Here is a 20139-nt window from a genome sequence, read left to right on the forward strand (position 1 = left end):
TTAAAAAAATCCTCTTAGCTTTTGAGATAAATCCAAAAATAAAAATATTTAAGGAAAATTGTGTGTTCTATCCAAGGTTTTAAATTTCGACCAAAATCCGAAATTCCGGGTTTCGGTTGAGACCAGAACGAAAATTGGGTAAACTCGAAACGTTCCGAAATTTTGGGCCGAAATTTAAGGAATATCACCAAAAGATCTGGGTTTTATTTATTATTTAATATTATCCCGAAATTTCAGCCGAAATTACTTAAATTTCAGGGATTTCGCCGAGATTTTGTAGGGGATAGAATATTACGTTAATTGATTTCGAGAGATTTCATCCGAAATTTCGAAATTTCGGCTGAAATTTCGGTTTCGGTGAGGACCGAAATGCACTCCGAAACCGAAATTTAAAACCTTGGTTCTATCTGGACTTAATACAATAATGAAGACACAAATTTCTCTTGGAGGCACTGAGACTCAAAAAATCTCCATGGGTCAGCCCCAGCAAAAAATGTACTCTATAATAGAGCAAGAACGTTGATAAATCCTGGCTACTTTTCATAGCCGGTAAAACCCCTTCCCCAACAATCATGCTGATAATCATGGCTACTTTTCATAGCACAATGAGCAATTACAGTGACATTAGCCAGAAAACCGAACGGAAGAAACCAATGATCCCAGGGTTTAAATTTGAACGAGCCAATCTCATTTAACTATATGAATGATAGAAGACCAGAAAAGTACATGATGAAGAGAAAAGAATTATGAGCAACACATTCTCCAAAATATTTAAAGTATTGAAGTAAAATAATTCAAAACATTCTCCTAAAAATCAACAGGGGTTAAGAAATAGAACTAACAAGCTATAGGTTTTGACAGCTTGCTTAATCGGCAAAAACATTGTGTATGATTTTGAAATAACAGAGTTTTATTATAGAGTTCCGTAGAGCCAAAGTGATGTTCAGATGTGCAAAGCCAAATCCAGTAGCCAGAAGCATCATAAAGGGTAGTTCAAACCTGTAAATTGACAAGTTTTTTCTGCAGGCCCACAAGCTTTGAATGAACTGTTGCCTCTGTCCTTGAAAGGAGACAATCATAGTCCTGCGGGAGAGACTCTACTCAATTTCACAAATTTAAACATTTATTCTTTTTAATAGACACGGGTACTACATGGAGAAGTATATTCGTAAAAGCAACAAAAGCAAGAGAAGAAAGATCATTACTGCTAACCAATCAACAAGTCGCTCAGGGAGCCATGCTAGTGACTGCTTATCCACGTAAAATATTTCGATCAGCTCCCACGCGGCCTTCAAACAGGTTGGCTCCTTCACTGTCTGCAACACCAGAGCCTTTTCCTTTTATAGACAGCAATTGATTTTAACTTAAAAAAGAAAACCAAGAAAATAAAAAAGCTCGTATATCCAGCATTAAAAAAATGAGAAGTTTAAATGGAAACATAGAACATATTCTGAAAGCAGCCAAAGCAGAAAATGTTTTAAATAAGGCTATGACTTAATGTGCATGCTAGAGTCACCTTTAGCACTGTCTTTGGGTCTTCGATCACAGGACTAGGAGTCGATTTAGGAGTCCCAAGAAGAGAACTAATCTGTCTACTGTACTCCATAACATGCTGCCACCTGCATTTTTTATATTGCAATAACAGAATCAAGTAAACATTACCCAAACCCACAGAATTTCAATCTCTCAGGTTAAGTGGATATGCAAAGCTGATTCTTGATAAAAGGGCTAGAAAACAGAATTTTCAAACACATTCAGTAAAATACAGAAGCACAAAAAATATCTAAGGTAAAATGGCTACGCAAGAGCTGTGTTACAATCCTAAGCAATTTAATGGCCTAGACTAACGTGTTCCATCAGTCCTAGGGATTTTGACGGATTGGTGAGGCACCCAACATTTGGTATTCAAAGCCACACCCCGTCTCGTGTTCACGTCACATATGGGGGACCTATAAAAAGGGCTGCTTGGAGCAACCAGATTGAAAGCAATCACAAAGAAGGCTGCCGGATTAAAGAGGTGACCTATGAAAAGGACTACTATGAAAAGGACTACCTGAAACAGCCAAAGTGAAAGTCGTCGCAGAGTGAGCTGCCGGGGACATCAGCTGCAGGGTGTGTTGGAATTTTATGATCCTAATTGACCAAAGTGTCAAGTCTAATGCATTCCATTAGTCCTCGAGCTTTTGGCACATTGGTTAGGCACCTAACAAGCTGAGTGAAACCCATCACAAAGTGGGCCACCAATAGAAGGGGCGACCTGTGAAAGGGCTAACGTAAACAACCAGAGTGGAGACCATCACAAGTGGGCCACCGGGGATGTCGGCTGTAGAGAGTAGTTGACCGTTACGATCCCAAGTGGTTTAAGAGCCTATCCTAACACTTTCCTTCAGTCATGACTCATGAGGCTTTTGGCGTATTGATTATGATGAGTGCATGATCTCCACATGCATTGTCAAGTGCCACATGGACAGAAACTGGTAGATAGTGATAAGGTTTAGTTATCTAGATGAGTCTATTGGGACTAAAATCAGGGATGTGGGGTGGGTTGTTGAAACTTGTGAGTTGTGACGAGACGTGTTACTCTTCTTTTAAATGTTGTTATCTTTCTTTTCATTGTTCTCTGAATTTTATGTGTGTTAAGATTTGTCCTGGGAAGTCTGACCTTTGGATCATCTTGAAGGGAGATTGGGCAAGTTGATTAGTTTGGGTAGTCTAGATAGATTAGGCAACTACATTTAGTTAGGATAATATCTTTCCATAGTTATCTAGATTTGATTCTATGTTTATCATGTAAGTGCTCTTTATAAGCACCTACTGATTGTCTTTGTAAAGCATCCAAGTTTAGTGAAAATCTCTAAAATTATCATGGTATCAGAGCAACCGTTCTTGTGCCGACCGACACCTTAGAAGTACCGCTCTCCGACGGACGGCTAGACTGGCCGTCCGCCGGACTGCTACCGCCACAACTCTAAACCCCATCTCTCTGCCTTCTTCATATGGTTTTTGGTAATTACCTATTTCTTGCTTGTCCCCATCTTACTCCCACTCCAAGGCTTCATCCACGGCACATTCTTGCGGAGGCGGAAGACTCCCTTGGTCCTGTTTACAAAAGTTTCTTCCTTTCTTCCTAAATGACCAGACTCTGGTCGTGAAGAAATTCGAAAATAGTTTCCATTGGTGTTGTGGGCTTGTGGCTGTTACGTTTCACCGTGCACCTACGCTGAGCATGCTAGCCTTCCACTGCCGCGAGGAAGTTGCCCAGCAAAAAAAAAAACCTATGTTGTTTCCTGTCACCTCATTTTTGCAAAGGGGGTGATATTGGTTTCTTCTTTGATGAGGTAGGTTATGATATTTTATTTTGGATGGGACAAGACACGGAAGAAGCTCTCTAATCAATGAAAAAATGATGAGTTGGAGACAGTGAAGATACAAGAGAAGCAAGCTAAGTAATATTATTCAACAGCCACCATGTTGCCTTTGTCTTGTGTGGATGTACGCTCATTTCCTTCTCTTGGGTTTGCAAAAGATAGTGCCTATATCCAACTTTTATATGACCACAACTCTTGCTTATGTCCTTTAAAACAAATATATGCCAACATTAATATCAGCACCCGTTGGATTTGCATCATCTTCTTTTGATCCATAAATCCCTTCTTCAAGTCCTTATCTATCTTTCCACCTCAATTTGGTATGCACACCCTCTTCATCTTTATCATAAAAATTGATATTGACACCCTTCTAATGCCATTCCCAAATATTGATATTTTGCACCCCGCTTTGTGAAGACACTGATCATTTTTAAAGGTTTCATATTTCCTTTGATGTTTGCCCATAATTGTTGTCCGTAAGCCACTTGTTGTCGCTCCCCTACCTATTTTTCCTCAGTTTATGTTTCTTCCATTTGCTTATTTCAGTTGAGATGCCTCTGTTGAGGTGCGTGCCTGAAATATAAATATTTACTCTACTCAGTTGAGGTGCTTCAGTCCCTCGAACCCTTTGAGTGCGTGCCTGCGAGAGTTGTCTTGCCCATGGAGGCTCATTCTCGCCAATTTTGGCATTGGTCCATAGTGACCCATTTTATGTACACTCGCCCATGGAGGCCTTGAGTCTCATTTGGCCTATTGTGGCTTCTTTTCGGTAACCGGCTCAAGTGTACATTCGACAAGAAGCATCGGCCAATGTTAACGGACCTTCTTCATCAGCTTGGTGTGCATTATTCGGCAGTATGCCCACTAAATGTGTTGGGGACATTTTATTGTAATCAATTTGGGAATTTTTATTCTAAGCAAACATATATTGATTTTCAATCTATATACGTTTGAGGGGGCATGTTAAGATTTGTCATGGGAAAGTCTGACCTTTGGATCATCTTGAAGAGAGATTGGACAAGTTGGTTAGTTTGGGTAATCTAGATAGATTAGGCAACTACATTTAGTTAGGATAGTATCTTTCCATAGTTATCTAGATTTGATTCTATGTTTATCATGTAAGTGCTCTTTATAAGCACCTATTGATTGTCTTTGTAAAGCATCCAAGTTTAGTGAAAATCTCTAAAATTATCAAAGTGTTGCAGGAGCTGGAATAAAACACACGGGACTTGTTCTTCTTCTTCTTTTGAGCATTTGGAGGGTGGGTTCCCCTTAAAGTGGACTGAATCATTTTCTCATTTTTACTAGCTTGTACCAGTGGTATTCGAATCATTTCATTCCATTACCACACTCCTACACCATGTCCACAATGTTGCAACTCTTCATTGAGAATGTATTCAAACTACATGAAATGCAGCGGGCTATCATAAGTGATCAGGGAGCCACATTCATGAGTGCATTTTGGAAAGAGCTCTTCATAATGCAAGGCACCCACCTCAACATGAGCACTGCGTACCACCCTCAGTCCAACGGCCAAACCGAGGTGGTCGACCAGTGTCTCGAAAATTATCTCAGCTGTTTCATGGGATTTAAGCATAAGGAGTGGGTAAAATGGATTCTGTGGGGATACCCTATGTAAAAAAAAAGGATTCTGTGGGTCAAATGGTGGTACCACACCACGCACTACTCTTCCATCCGGATGAGTCCATTCGAAGTAGTATGAGGTTCCACCACCAAGTGTCCTTGCCTATGTGTCCAAAACCACAAAGTACAAGCAGTGGAGCAACTTTGGTGTGAAAGGGATTGCGTATTGAAACTACTAAAAGAGAATCTACAATGGGCCCAAGAACGAATGAAGTACAATGCTGATCGGCACTTAACGAAACGTGATTCTCGTTGGGACTGGGTTTACCATCAACTCCAACCATATTGGCATATGTCTGTTACGGCTAGGCAATCATTGAAGCCCTCGCATTGCTAATACGAGCCTTGCAAATTTCGGAGAAGGTTGGCCCAGTTGCTTACAAGCTCGATTTACCGTCATCCTCGCGCATTCATCCCATGTTCTATGTTTCAAATTTGAAGCCAAGGGTAGGATCACAAATACAGCCAATTCAAGATTTACTACATATCAAAGATGATGGGATGGTGCAACCCATGCCGCATGCCATACTTGATCGACGGATGGTACACACGCCGTCACCGAAGTTTAGATCCAATAGGAAGGCACGAATGGGGACGACGCTGCATAGGAGCGATTCAGCGATCTTATGGCAAAATTTTGGAATGTGACCCTTAAGGACAAGGTTCCTTCTTGAGAGGGAAGGGGTGATATGTGAATGATCTCCGTATGCGCTGTGCCACGTGGACAAAAACTGCTAGAGAGTGATAAGGTTTAGTTATCTAGATGAGTGTTGCTAGATAGTGATAAGGTTTAGTTATCTAGATTAGTCTGTTGGTAATAAAATCAGGGATGTGGTGTGAGTTGTTGAAATTTGTTGGGAGACTTGTGTTACTCTTCTTTTCATTGTTATTGTTTTTCTTTTCATTGTTCTGTGTCTGTTATCTGTCTTTAAGTGCCGTAGGTGCTGGAATAAAACATACAAGACTCATTCTTTTGAGCATTTGGAGGATGGTTCCCATCCAAGTGGACCGTATCATTTTTTTCAAGTGGCTTGTACTAGATTAGGAACCCGACAAGCTGATTATTAATACTAAAGCCCTAAAACTCAGAAAACACTAGAAAACAAAAAATTCAAACAAAAGGGCGGCCAAGTGCACGAGGCTCCCACTATTGCTAGGTCTGGGGAGGGCTAGATGTACGCAGCCTTACCCCTGCTTTGCAGGAAGGCTGTTTCCGTGACTCAAACCAGTGACCATGGAGCAACGTTACCGTTGCGCCAAAACAAAAAATTCAAATAGATACAGCAGAAATTACCAAAACCTCAAAAGCAAGTTAATCTCTCAGGTTAAGCCGCTATGCCAAAGCAAATTAATCTCTCAGGTTAAGCCGCTATGCGAGATCTGATTGTCAATAAACAAACCCTAAAAATCACAAAACACTAGAAAACTAAAATTCCAAACGGAATTAACAAAAATTACCAAAACTTAAAAGCAAATCAATCTCTCAGGTTAAGCGACTATGCGAGAGCTGATTGTCAATAACCAAACCCTAAAACTCACAAACCCTAGAACACGAAAATTCCAAACAGATTCCGCAAAAATTACCAAAAACCTAAACCGCAAAAATTAATCTCTCAGTTTAAGTAGCTAGGCAAGAACTGATAGTCAATAACCAAACCCTAAAAATCACAATCCCTAGAAAACGAAAAATTTCAAATAGATTAAGTAAAAAAATTACCACTGAGAAAGATACGAAGACGACATTTTCGACATCACCGCAATGGAATTCCTCCGGCTTTGAAGGAGCGCATAAGCCGGAACCGAACCATAAACGATTCTCCGCATATGTGCATCATCGATATCTCCATTACCGGATCCTAATTTAACCTCCACCACTTTCCCGCCAATTTCATCATCCGATCCTCCGGCGCCTGCGCTGCCGGATTCCGGCGATGGTTGCCGGAAAAATGAGACGAGAAGGGAGTTTCCTCGAGACCAGGAGATGGAGAGGCGGGAGATTGGGGGTTTGAGGCCGTGGTGGAGAGGGTAGACGGTCGGATCTCGAACTTCCGGCGAGAATGGGATGAGATAGTCGCCGGGATCTGACGTGGATCCCGGCATTCCGATTGGATGACGCCGGAAAGTCACTAGGGTTTGGTTTAGTCTGTTATCGGAGAGCGGGAGGTAGGGTTTTGTCGAGCTAGGGTTTTTGTGGGGTTTTGAGAAGACGATGCGCTCCACAATGGACAAACCTAACTTGTTCGGGTAGTATAGTGCGAACCGGGGTGTCTTTGGGGCTGGCACCCTATATGGCAAGACCCTTTGGATCCGAAAGAGTCCAGTGGATCCATATCCCAAGATCCGAACGTGGCTCAAACTTAGCCATAGGGTTGCAACTCAGGTTGGGTCGGGTCGGGTGGGTTCTTTTAAAAATAAAGTCCTGAGATTCCTAAACCCTACCCTACTAAGATAGTTCCTTGGGTCGGGTCGGACCGGGTTTTTTTACATTCTCAATACATGCACCTTAATTTATGTTCCAATGATTAAATGTATGATTCATGATCTATTCCAATGCATTGGTTGAACTTATAAAATGATGTTTAATCTTTGGTATTAATCTACTTGTGTTTAAAAATCAATTGGACCCAAAAAATTATTGTTGTTTCATTGAGTCGTAATGGTTAATTAAGATGATTGTCCTAATGGAAGTGAAATGCAGAAAAACTGGAGCTACAACCGGGGTTGATTGGGTTAGGTTTTTCAGAACCCTACCCTACACTAGAAGAAATCACGCATCAGGCAGGGTTGGTTTAATTTTTTTTTAAATAAATCCGAAATTCCTAAACCCAGGCCATGGTTTTTTCGGGTCGGGTGAACTCGACCCAAGTTGCAACCCTACTCAAACTAAGCCACAAAATTTGATGAATCGTCCCAAATCCGAATAGACGGTGACAATTTATGAAAATATCCTTCAATTTTTGTTAATATATGTCTCATTCACGAGGAGTAATTTTGTAACATGAAAAAACCACACACAAATTCCTCTCTTTAAAGTTTCTCTAAGGCTTGTAAATAAACAATTAAAATTGAGGGGGTCGGATGGTACTTTTAATGAAAAGGATAGGGTAACAATGAACAGGATAGGGTAACACCGTTGGATCCGAAATAGTCCATATCCTAAGATCCGAACGTGGCTCAAACTTAGACACAAAATTTGATGAAGCATCTCAAATCCGAATTTAGGAAAATACCCTTCAATTTTCGTTACTTTACGTCTATTCAATTGGGATAATTTTGTAACATTAAAAAACCATACTCAAATTCTTCTTTCTTTGGAGTTCTCTAATGCTCTGTTCTCTTACGCTGGTTTCCGCAGAAACCAGTCGGAAACCAGCCTTATTTTCCAGGGAAACTAAAAATTTACGTGTTCTATTGACTTTCCTCGGAAACTTTTTTTCATACGTGGAAAATAAAAATAATTACGTGGAAAATGGGTTCCCTCGACTTTTCTTCTCCCGAGTTTCCGATATAAACTATCGGAAACCCTACCTTTCCCTGCCCTTTCCGCGAGAAGAAGAAGAAACGGCCGGATCGTCGCCTCCATCGTCTCTCCATTTTCAGCCATTCCCACCAGGTACTCTCTCTCTCTCTCTCTCTCTCTCTCTTCAACCACCACAAACCCACGACCATCATGCTCCTCAGCCCCTTCTCCACCAAATCGAAAGGCACATAAAAAGGGTTTGATCTGTGAAGCCTATTACTCTGAATCTGTGATTCTCATTTTGGCCATCCAAGTGTCATTCTCCTCATCTTTTTCTTGTTCTTCTTCTTCACAACCCAAAACCCAAATCCGACCAAACCTTACTTTTGGCTTCACAAATCTCTTCTTTTTCCATTATATTCTGTATTTCATGTATCAAACTTACTGGTGATGAACTTCTTTCTGTTTGGCAGTCGAAAGCAATTGGCGTGGTTGTCGATTTCACAGACACTTCTACTGTTTATGATAATGTGAAACAGGTTGGCTTTCTTAGAAGTCAGAATTCTAATTTCTTTGTTATGCTGCAAATTATTACCATATTCACAGAGATGGGAATTTCTAAGGCAGACATTGAATAATTTAGAGTGAATATCTTCTTTATAATAAACTTGGTACAGTACTCTCTTGCCTCAAGGTGTAATTTTTATACCCAGTTTGTTTTGGATTTTGATCAGTTTTGGACTCACAATCGGTTCTCAAAATCCAAAACAAACAGGGCCTAAACGTAATTTTGAGTCCAATAATCAGTTTTGGAATCACAATGGGTTCTCAAAAAATAAACAGGGCCTCGGCCTACAGAATTAAGCTGTAGTAGATTAGAATCTCTTTGTATTTATTTTTGTAAAGCATTATTAGGAGAGTCATAATCATCCACAAAATACAGTTTCCGTTTCCGACCTCTTCTCTCTGTTCTTATATGTGATAGGCAACAGCTTTTGGCATGAGAAGTGTCGTCTATGTGCCTCGGATAAAATTAGATACAGTAACAGCTCTATCTGCATTCTGTGAGAAGGCCAGCATGGTGAGATTGGGTGAGGCTATTTTATCTTATTCTTGTTGCAGGCCCATCACAGTTCATACTTGGGGCATGTTTTGGCTAAAATGAAAAAAATTGCCCCTAAAAATTTTCCTTGAAAATCAAATATTCCAATGTTTGGTCATTAGAGTTTTTAAAATTAGAGCAACTTTCTTATTCATTTATTCAGTATTTTTGTTCAGGGTTGTCTAGTTGCACCAACACTGTCTGTTGGTTATGTATTGCTCCATTTATTCAGTATAATCTTTCATCTCTTGTTGAATTTGTGCTGTTACATAGATTATAAATGCTTACAGCAATTTATGTGTCACTTCTTTTGCAGGAGCACCTTAAACAAAGCGATCTATCATTTGTTTTTCGTTTACAGGTAATTTGTTTGTTATCATTTCATACTGTTTTCCTGTGGTTATTCTTGCTATGAGTTTTTCCTTCACATGACAGTTTAATTACAGACAATTATGTGCTGCTTGCTCTTATGTATTGATAGTTGAGTTACTCTTGGAATGGAATTACATTCCAGGATCTTGTTGGACATTTTAATGTAGTTATGGATGTAACATCTTACCCAATGCTTCATCATTTGCATATGAATGATCCTGCATAGTTCATAAAGGGGACCGCTTATATCTTGGCAACTCTATATTTGTGACAATTTTTTGTCAAGTCTATGTTGGTTGCCTGATTTATATCTTGGCAGCTCTATATTTGTGACAATTTGATTGGCATTGTTATTGTTCAACTTCTGTTTGTCATGGTTTTCTTATTTTGATTGACTTCAGAAGGTTAGACCCACTTATTTTAGACTAGATTCTATGTTGGCATCATTCTGCATATCAGTTTGTCACAGTTTCTATTTAACAGGTTTCTATTGAGTTTCCCTGCAACGAAACACATATTTCTGTAGTTTCTGTTAGTTTCTGTGAGGTTTCTGTTAGGTTTCTGTGCAACGAAATGCTCATCTGACAGGTTTCTTTTCCTTCACTTTCCTTTCTGCCACATCAGTTTACTTCCCTTCACTTCCCTTTCCCGACGAGAGAACAGAGCATAAGGCTTGTAAATAAACAATTAAAACTGATGATTAAAACTTAGGAAACCCAATATTCCATAATCAAAAATAAAATCCCATAAATAGGCAAATAGCGGTTAGGAGCATGAATGAAAAGAGATTCCATAATGGGGAACGTTAAAAGGAAAATTAGTTTTTCACGCCTCTTTACTTGGGGTGCAACTTGGGTCGGGCTCAACCCAAACCTGTTAAACCAATTTTCGCTCGGGTTAGGTTGGCATTTCCTCGGGTTGGGTTGGGAAAAGCCAACCCGATTTAATTTCAGTTTAGGTTAGGGTTGAGGCTTAGTTAAGTTGAGGCCTTGGCAACCCAAATCCGACCTTCGTCCTCTAAAATAAAAAACGGTGCTTTTGTTCAGAAACGAAAACGGTGATTACATAAGCACCGCACTTATGTTGGCAGATCCTTTGACTGAGGGCTTGTCACCAAAGCTCTTCAGAGAGCATGTAGCGCGCATAAGGTTGGTTGACACTTTTGATAGGCTATGACAGTGAGAGTCTGCATTAGGTATTGAGATACACTGTTGTGATCACATTTTATTTTATGATTCTGATATATATTATTTTCTACCGTTCCATTTTGTGCACATTACGTAAATGGATTGTGAGTAAGAGGTAGAATGTCTGTAGACTATTTTGGACCATGTTTACATCTTATGCATGTATGCTTTTACATTCATGTTAGTAAGAATTACTAATAATATAATCATGGGGTAGGCTATTGGGTAGAGTTGGTGACCCAATAGTTACATGGTTTATTGTTGGTAGTTTTTGCTAAACGGAATGTTGGGTTTATTATCTAACTAATTTAAAGTTATGATCCTTATGTTTGGCTCAAAGATCTTGCTAGCCAAGTGGGAGAATGTTAGGAAATAATCCTAACGGTGGATGTTGTCTTTTGCAAGATCGACGGTCAAGATCATTTGGTTAGTTAATTACTTTTGTGAAAAGTCATTAATGAAAAGACTTTATGTGAAAAGGTATAAACGTAAAGAGACGTTTGGGGAGAGGGATCGGCGTGATGAGGAGTCGCATCTCTTCCCACAAACGCTTATAAAAAGTACTCTAGGGTCCTATTTGCACACAACGAATTTGTTTCCAAACTTTGAGAATCCACGCTTGAAGAGAAAGGAAACCGGTCCCCATCACCGACTATTGTGTAGCAAAGAGAAACCTTAAGAGAAAGAAAAATAAGATTCATGGCTTCCGGTATGTCTTTTTCTCATTTCAATTTATTCCATATTGTTACATGTGATTTTCTCAATGTTGAATCGCTAAGATCCGTTGCCGGTGTTCATATTGTATCGAAACCTTAGCAAGTGATGGAATAGATCTGCATAATTCAAGACTACAAAAGGCTAGACTATGTATCATTGAATGACAGGCTCACTAAACCCACATCTAAAAGATGCTTATGAATAGTAGGAGTTCAATGTTAGTATCACTCTAGTAGTAATGGTAGACCTCCATTTTTTATGCAATTCGAGATATTTTTAAGACTCGAAAATGCAAAGGAGTTCTTGCATGTAGTTAGTGAATATTTTAGAGGATCATTGGAAGCACTTGTAAATACCCTTATGATGTGTTTTGATAACCTTAAAATATATTCACCAAAGTTGTAGTTTTGAGCACACTTTGAAAGGCTTTAGATTCAGAACCTTGGTTGTGCTCACTTTCGACACACCTCTTGGTTATTTTAAATGGCAGCATTAGAGTCATGAAGATATAGACTAGTCTTAGCATTATAAATTAAAGAGAGTGAACTTTGTATCAAGTGTCATTATCTTGAATAATAAATGACACATACTTAAAGTATGGATCCCTTAAGTTTGATATGGCCTGGAATTAAAGTACTCCGGGAAAAGATTTGTACATTTAGAATTCTATGTGAGGTCTTGGTGCGAGTTAGGTGCTTAGTAGAGGAGAGTATACCATTATATCGGGAAATAGAATAAAGGTGGCTGTTGAATCCATTATTACTCGCCACTCTTTTCTGAAATTTTGGTTTCATATGAACTAGAAATCTTATTCTAGAAAAACTTGATTCCTTTAGCTATGAATCAAGGTTTGGAAGTATAATGGATTCTCTCTAGTTTTCCATTTCCCATTTAGTGATTTTGGTTCTCTTCAGGACAATCCTTATTGACTTGGATTGCACTTCTCTCAAGGTCAGACTTGGCCTACCTTGCATTAGAATAAGATAATCAGTATTGTTAGAAATAAATGAAATCGCGTGAACAAGAATTTATCCAATCAGTAGGTCAAGTTTTTTAACCATGTATCTGAGGATAGTTGGGTAAAAGAAGAATTCTAGATTCACTTGATTTTATCGATTTAAACAATGATACGGGGTACATTGAAGGAGAAATATACAAAGATTAATCGGTTTAGGGTGTTACCAAGAGTATTGATCTACTAAAGGTCATTCACAATGACATCTTGGATCTTTGGACTCTGACAGTTGGTGGCGGAAGGTGTTACCCTTTTGGTTAAATTTTCTAGCCATATTTAAATGTGTCTCTCTAATCAGAAGTAGAGGCCCTATCTTTGTTTGTGATCTATAAGGTAAGAGTCGAGAATTAACTTGACATAAACGATCAAAACAATAAGGGTCATTTATGCAACTCTCTGTTGCCTAAGATTGTGGGTTAAAACTCTTAAAACACCCATGTATTTTGTGATCCAAGTAAGGCTGTGCCTAAGACCCTTTAAGATTTATAGGTCATAAGGAAGCTGAAATTGGGAAACATGCAACTTTGGGTTGTTTACATGAGGCAAAAGTTTATAACCCACGAATATAGTGATTACGCTCTATGACCATAAGTTGCAATTTCATAGATTATCTTAAAGTATTTAAGGGTTTTAGGTTCTGTTGATTGACCCATAGTACGTATATTGTCGGGATTAAATGTGCCAAGACTTCTAAAGGATGGTGACCTTAGTGGGAGTGTAGTGTCTTTAGTAAAATCACCTTTAAGGAGAACCAGATTGTAGTACCGGTACTGGTGATCCAAGATAAGGTGGTACCAATGCTCATTGGAACATTAAAAGACGCATATAACTTAACAACCCACATTATAGATGTTTTGGTGGTGACAACTACCGAACAATCCTTGAGGCTAAGGAAAGAGGCACATAGTCTGTAGACTTAGAGATTCTGCTTAAGGTTTAGAGCAGACTTCTCGACAATTGTACATAAAGTTTCATCAAGTATTCTCTATGTTAAGTTTTAAGGAATTGTCACAGGATAATGGATATATCTTAAGGTCGGAGGAGTAATATTATTTTCCTCGTGTTATGTGTTGATGGTATACTACTTGCTAGTAGTACTTAGCCATGTTCAATGATATTCATACAAAAGAATTCAGGTGAAGCATCCTACATAATAGGAGTTTAGATTCACCTAGTTGGGACTTGAGGATTGCTGAGATTGCAGAAAGTCTATCTTGGTAAAGTCCTAAGTATTGAACATGGATAAATTACTCAATTTGTAGTGTTCCTATAGTTAAGGGTGATATATTCAGTCAGTTCCAAGGTCCCAGGATCGATTTATTATAGGAGTAGATAAAGAGGTTCCCTAATAGTTCCGCAATTGGGGTCTATTGAATATTTAAATCTGCACCTATCTGTGTAAGTGTCACATACAATGACACATTTATGGACTATGAACCACTTTCAATTGCGACTATTTGTCCAAGAGCAACACTTAGCCCAACGGATGACTGTTGTTTTGCACAAATAGGCGGTGTGAGAGGGCTAGGCCTGGGTAACCTGGTTTGGGGTTATACTTCTGCCCAATGGTGATGTGCGCCTCAAGTATAGGGTTATCAGGCCCTAGTTGGTCTCATGGGAGAGCCAATTGTGTGCTGTGGCACGGCCCAACGGACGGCCCACGGTGACACGCCTGGTGTCTCGCCAGAATCACAGTATTGTGATTTCCTGAATTGAAAATCGTTTGTGTGTTGTGGCACGGCCCAACGGACGACCCACAATGACACGTCTGATGTTTCGTCGGGGTCACATTTTTGTGATTCTGGGCAATCTAACTAATTTTCCCTTAAGATAGATTGATTGAATATTGTATGTGAGAACCAATTGTGTGCCGTGGAACGGCCCAACGGACGACCACGGTGATACACCGGTGTCTCTTCATAATCATGGTATTGTGTTTTCTAAACTAGAAACCAATTCTGCATCATAGCACGGCCAATGGACGACCCATGATGGCACATATGGTATCTAATTAGAAGTACACTTATGTATCATCATGATTTTATACATTTTAGTTATTCTTTTCAGTTGGATTGATTAAAATCGTGGATTGAGTTAATTAAACTCCATTTCTGGACTGAATAGGTGTTATAAGAAGTGAGCATGTTTGGAACTGCAAGTTTGTGTCTGTGTCATTGAAGTTGTTGGTATCTTAGTGTCTTTTCTAGATACCGATTATGTTGAGCACTTTAGTGGGTCAGAAATCTTAGCAAGTGATGGAATAGATCTGCATAATTCAAGACTACAAAAGACTAGACTATGTATCATTGAATGACAGGCTCACTAAACCCACATCTAAAAGATGCTTATGAATAGTGGGAGTTCAATGTTAGTATCACTCTAGTAGTAATGGTAGACCTCCATTTTTTATGCAATTCGAGATATTTTTAAGACTCGAAAATGCAAAGGAGTTCTTGAATGTAGTTAGTGAATATTTTAGAGGATCATTGGAAGCACTTGTAAATACCCTTATGATGTGTTTTGATAACCTTAAAGTATATTCACCAAAGTTGTAGTTTTGAGCACACTTTGAAAGGCTTTAGATTCAGAACCTTGGTTGTGCTCACTTTCGATACACCTCTTGGTTATTTATCTCATTTACTTTATGTGAGCATTAAACCTTTAGTCCCTTACAGACAATATATAACCTTTTGGCAAATTTCTAATGATCCATACATAAATAACATTGGTACTTTCTAAATTTGCCCACCATATAGGTTATACACAGATAGGTGCAGATTTAAATATTCAATAGACCCCAATTGCGGAACTATTAGGGAACCTCTTTATCTACTCCTATAATAAATCGATCCTGGGACCTTGGAACTGACTGAATATATCACCCTTAACTATAGGAACACTACAAATTGAGTAATTTATCCATGTTCAATACTTAGGACTTTACCAAGATAGACTTTCTGCAATCTCAGCAATCCTCGAGTCCCAACTAGGTGAATCTAAACTCCTATTATGTAGGATGCTTCACCTGAATTCTTTTGTATGAATATCATTGAACATGGCTAAGTACTACTAGCAAGTAGTATACCATCAACACATAACACGAGGAAAATAATATTACTCCTCCGACCTTAAGATATATCCATTATTCTGTGACAATTCCTTAAAACTTAACATAGAGAATACTTGATGAAACTTTATGTACAATTGTCGAGAAGTCTGCTCTAAACCTTAAGCAGAATCTCTAAGTCTACAGACTATGTGCCTCTTTCCTTAGCCTCAAGGATTGTTCGGTAGTTGTCACCACCAAAACATTTATAATGTGGGTTGTTAAGTTATATGCGTCTTTTAATGTTCCAATGAGCATTGGTACCACCTTATCTTGGATCACCAGTACCGGTACTACAATCTGGTTCTCCTTAAAGGTGATTTTACTAAAGACACTACACTCCCACTAAGGTCACCATCCTTTAGAAGTCTTGGCACATTTAATCCCGACAATATACGTACTATGGGTCAATCAACAGAACCTAAAACCCTTAAATACTTTAAGATAATCTATGAAATTGCAACTTATGGTCATAGAGCTTAATCACTATATTCGTGGGTTATAAACTTTTGCCTCATGGAAACAACCCAAAGTTGCATATTTCCCAATTTCAGCTTCCTTATGACCTATAAATCTTAAAGGGTCTTAGGCACAGCCTTACTTGGATCACAAAATACATGGGTGTTTTAAGAGTTTTAACCCACAATCTTAGGCAATCAGAGAGTTGCATAAATGACCCTTATTGTTTTGATCGTTAATATATATCAGAATCATAAAATATAATGTGATCACAACAGTGTATCTCAATACCAAATGCAGACTCCCACTATCATAGGCTATCAAAAGTGTCAACCAATCCCATGCGCGCTACATGCTCTCTGAAGAGCTTTGGTGACAAGCCTTTAGTGAAGGGATCCGCCAACATAAGTGCGGTGCTTATGTATTCCACAGATACATGCTGATTCTGAACTCTTTCCCTCAGAACAAGATACTTTAGATCTATATGCTTCGAGCCGTCTCCAGACTTGTTGTTCTTGGAAAAGAAAACCGCAGCGGAATTATCACAGAGAAGTTTCAGCAGCCTCTCAATAGAATCAATCAAATTAAGCCTTGAAAGAAAATTTCGCAGTCATAAGGCATGAGCCGAAGCCTCCGAACATGAAATAAACTCTGCCTCCGTAGTGGATGAAGCCGTCATTCTCTGCTTGACGCTTCTCCAAGAAATAGGTCCTCCTGAAAGCATAAAAATATAACCAGAAGTGGAATTTTTGATGCTCTGATACCACATGTAAGTGTTCGATACAATATGAACACCGGCAACAGATCTTAGCGATTCAACATTGAGAAAATCACATGTAACAATATGGAATAAATTGAAATGAGAAAAGACATACCGGAAGCCATGAATCTTATTTTTCTTTCTCTTAAGGTTTCTCTTTGCTACACAATAGTCGGTGATGGGGACCGGTTTCCTTTCTCTTCAAGCGTGGATTCTCAAAGTTTGGAAACAAATTCGTTGTGTGCAAATAGGACCCAAGAGTACTTTTTATAAGCGTTTGTGGGAAGAGATGCGACTCCTCATCGCGCCGATCCCTCTCCCCAAACGTCTCTTTACGTTTATACCTTTTCACTTACATGTGTAGCAAAGAGAAACCTTAAGAGAAAGAAAAATAAGATTCATGGCTTCCGGTATGTCTTTTTCTCATTTCAATTTATTCCATATTGTTACATGTGATTTTCTCAATGTTGAATCGCTAAGATCCGTTGCCGGTGTTCATATTGTATCGAACACTTACATGTGGTATCTAAATGCATCAAGGAGGCAAGAAGATCAAAAATTTCCTTCGGACAAGTTCAACTGTAGTTGGGAAAGGAACAGACAGCGTTTCTTGCATTTGGACTCTTGATTTTCTTTGGGTTATGTTTTTTCCGGTATTTTTCTGTTTGCCCCTAGGTTAATCCGAACCCAACTTGACTCAACCCACCCCGATTTTGAAAAACACATGTTAGAAGGGTTGGGTTAGCGTTGAGATTTAGAGGCAGGTTGGGTTAGGATTGACCATCGATCTGGGGCTGGGGTTGGGTCGGGTTTGGGTTAGGCTTAGGATTGAGGGAATGCTATCTCGGGTTGAGGCCAACCCGGCCCAAGTTACACCCGTATTCTTAAAGCATGCCTGCCTTTTCATTGTATTTTGTTGAAAATGACTGCATTTCCAACCTCTTTCATTTGATCTTTCTGTTTTTCCGAAAAATAGGAACAAAAGGGGTGGAAAGGGGAATGATATCAGCACAACCGTGCTTTAATATTTTGCACGGTACCTGCTTGTCTTTTCTATTTTACTTGACTTTTTGAGAACTTTTTGGGACCTGTAATAAGCTTTTGATCATAAACATGCACATAGTAAGCCATGGATTCTTCACACGAACATGCATCATGATCCAAGTCCCATGGATACAATAAAAGATCAGAAAAACCATAACACACAACATAACATCTAAAATGACCCACATTGCTTATAATACATAGAAAGCAAAACCTGGACTCATTAACTAGTGTTCATATAAGCAAGGTTTGAAAACACAAATTATAACATAATAAAAAAGATGAAACACGCCGAATGCATGTTAATTTCAGGCAGGGAAGCCCCATGGAGAGCCCAAGAACAAGGCCTCAAGGGTGATGAAAGCCATTAAGAGAGTAAGAGCCGAAATGGCGGGTGAGACCGCGGAGCTAGGGAGTGGAGATGGAGAAGGCGCGTCCGAAGGCTGAGTCAGCACGTTGACGATCAATCTCTGGCCCTTCTTGCAGTGATTGGGGGCCCCACTTATGAAGTAGAATGGGCCAGGCCTATCAAGCTTGACAAGAGTTGTTCCATCAGTGAATGTAGTTATAGGGTTGCTTGTATTGCAATGGTAATAGCCACTTTTATCCACCACAAGAACAGAGTCATCCTTCTTGTACTCAAAATCTGAAGAATCAAACAGAGATATATAGACAAGACCCATTTATTAGAAATTACCCAGTTAGTCATCCAAATTATGAAATGATCAGAAAGTTTAATCCAGGCCCTGTTTGGATTGCAGGAATTTTTTTGAAAAAAGTTGGGAAAAGAAAAACTTCTCCAAATTTCTTTTACTATTCCATTGTTTCATTACAGATGGAAAATGTAACTAGAACCACAGCAGTTCATAAGGATAAACATGTTTTGATACATGACGCTCACGTATCTTGTCTTTTACCAATTAACTGTAGGTAAAGTGCTTTTTGGGGACCGTAAAAGCCCTTTTACACCTCTTTAAATATAAAAGACAAGAAACATGAGCGTCATGTATCAAAACATGTTTGCGGTGAAATCATTCCGCAAAAACTATAACGATTAGTCATTACATAAAAATGGCCGAATAACTTCATGACAATGGAATTAAATCTGAACCAGAACCAGATGATCTGACAATGATAATTCCACCCCCTTTTCCATCATTCACTCCCCTCTTTTTTTGTCTTTTCCAAAAAAAAAAATGGGTGCATTTACACCTGCTCGTGCTTGCATTTTCCCGAAAATAACATCATTTTTTTTTTCATGAAAAGACAAACAAACAGAGGGTAGAAATGCCAGGGAAATGGCTGAAAATATCATTCTCCATTGTTAAAAATATCATCACTAATTTAGGTTCCATAGTAGATTTTGTATGATATAGAAACTGGAAAATACTACAAAAATTTTGAAACATAAAGAGAGAGAAAACCCCATACTGCAGATAACGATTTGAAAAAAGCTTCTTCAAAAATTTAAAAATAAAAAAAAAACCCATGTCAAAGGGAAGAAAGGAACAATCTCCTACTCACAAATTGAATCTCCAACTACAAATCTGATACTAGCAGCCCATTTTTTATAAATTTCCTTATCCTTCTCATTGGGTTCTCTCCAACCTTCTTCATTCCCAACTTTGAATTCATTCGAAGCTCCAAAGACCATGTTCATGGCAGTGAGAAGAACTCCCAAAAAGCCCAAGAAAGAAGATATTTTCTTCATTTTTCTTCTCAGAAGGTTTGAGTAGAGTTTTTTTAAAGAATGTTTGGGGGTGATAAATGGTCCCAAGACTCCCAACCTTCTGAAATAAATTTAGTTTTGATATGAGAGGTGTTGAAGAAAGAGAGAAAAGAAAAAGTTTTAAACGTGTAGGAAATGTGGTTTTAGTTAGTTGAAGATGGAGAAAGTGGGGAGTT

General features: G+C 38.9%; 2 protein-coding genes and 1 long non-coding RNA gene across 5 annotated transcripts in view; 1 reads left to right on the plus strand and 2 right to left on the minus strand.

The window, feature by feature from the left end:
• LOC143852392 (nuclear pore complex Nup85-like protein) overlaps positions 1-7290 on the minus strand; it is a 29505-nt gene extending 22215 nt beyond the window's left edge. Inside the window, exons 1-4 of one of the 2 annotated variants that reach the window (XR_013236769.1) lie at positions 6730-7290; positions 1517-1619; positions 1206-1316; positions 1000-1083 (exon numbers count right to left, since the gene is read on the minus strand). Coding sequence is in view for 1 of the 2 variants with exons in the window: in XM_077361776.1 (XP_077217891.1) it covers positions 1000-1083; positions 1206-1316; positions 1517-1619; positions 6730-7112 (681 nt within the window). In the remaining variant the exon portion in view is untranslated. The remainder of the gene's footprint in view (positions 1-999; positions 1084-1205; positions 1317-1516; positions 1620-6729) is intronic. The other variant, XM_077361776.1, reaches the window with a different exon arrangement.
• A 1090-nt stretch (positions 7291-8380) lies between these two features.
• On the plus strand, positions 8381-18969 carry LOC143861516 (uncharacterized). 2 transcript variants are annotated; one of them, XR_013239970.1, is made up of 5 exons: positions 8381-8625; positions 8946-9011; positions 9458-9563; positions 9891-9935; positions 18547-18969. It is a non-coding gene; the product is annotated as an uncharacterized LOC143861516 (long non-coding RNA). The 2 variants fall into 2 exon arrangements; XR_013239968.1 differs by lacking the exons at positions 9891-9935; positions 18547-18969 and having other exon boundaries at positions 8474-8625; positions 9458-9704.
• LOC143861509 (mavicyanin-like) lies at positions 18346-20087 on the minus strand. The gene is made up of 2 exons (XM_077372432.1): positions 19759-20087; positions 18346-18880 (listed from the first exon to the last, which is right to left on the minus strand). The coding sequence occupies exons 1-2, from the start codon at positions 19943-19945 to the stop codon at positions 18543-18545; spliced, it is 525 nt and encodes a 174-aa protein (XP_077228547.1). The 5' UTR covers positions 19946-20087; the 3' UTR covers positions 18346-18542.
• Between the last annotated feature and the right edge of the window lie 52 nt (positions 20088-20139).

The sequence above is a fragment of the Tasmannia lanceolata genome, unplaced genomic scaffold (genome assembly GCF_043159265.1).
Source record: "Tasmannia lanceolata isolate RefF3 unplaced genomic scaffold, GAP_Taslan_0.1 ptg000003l, whole genome shotgun sequence".
Lineage (NCBI taxonomy): Eukaryota > Viridiplantae > Streptophyta > Magnoliopsida > Canellales > Winteraceae > Tasmannia > Tasmannia lanceolata.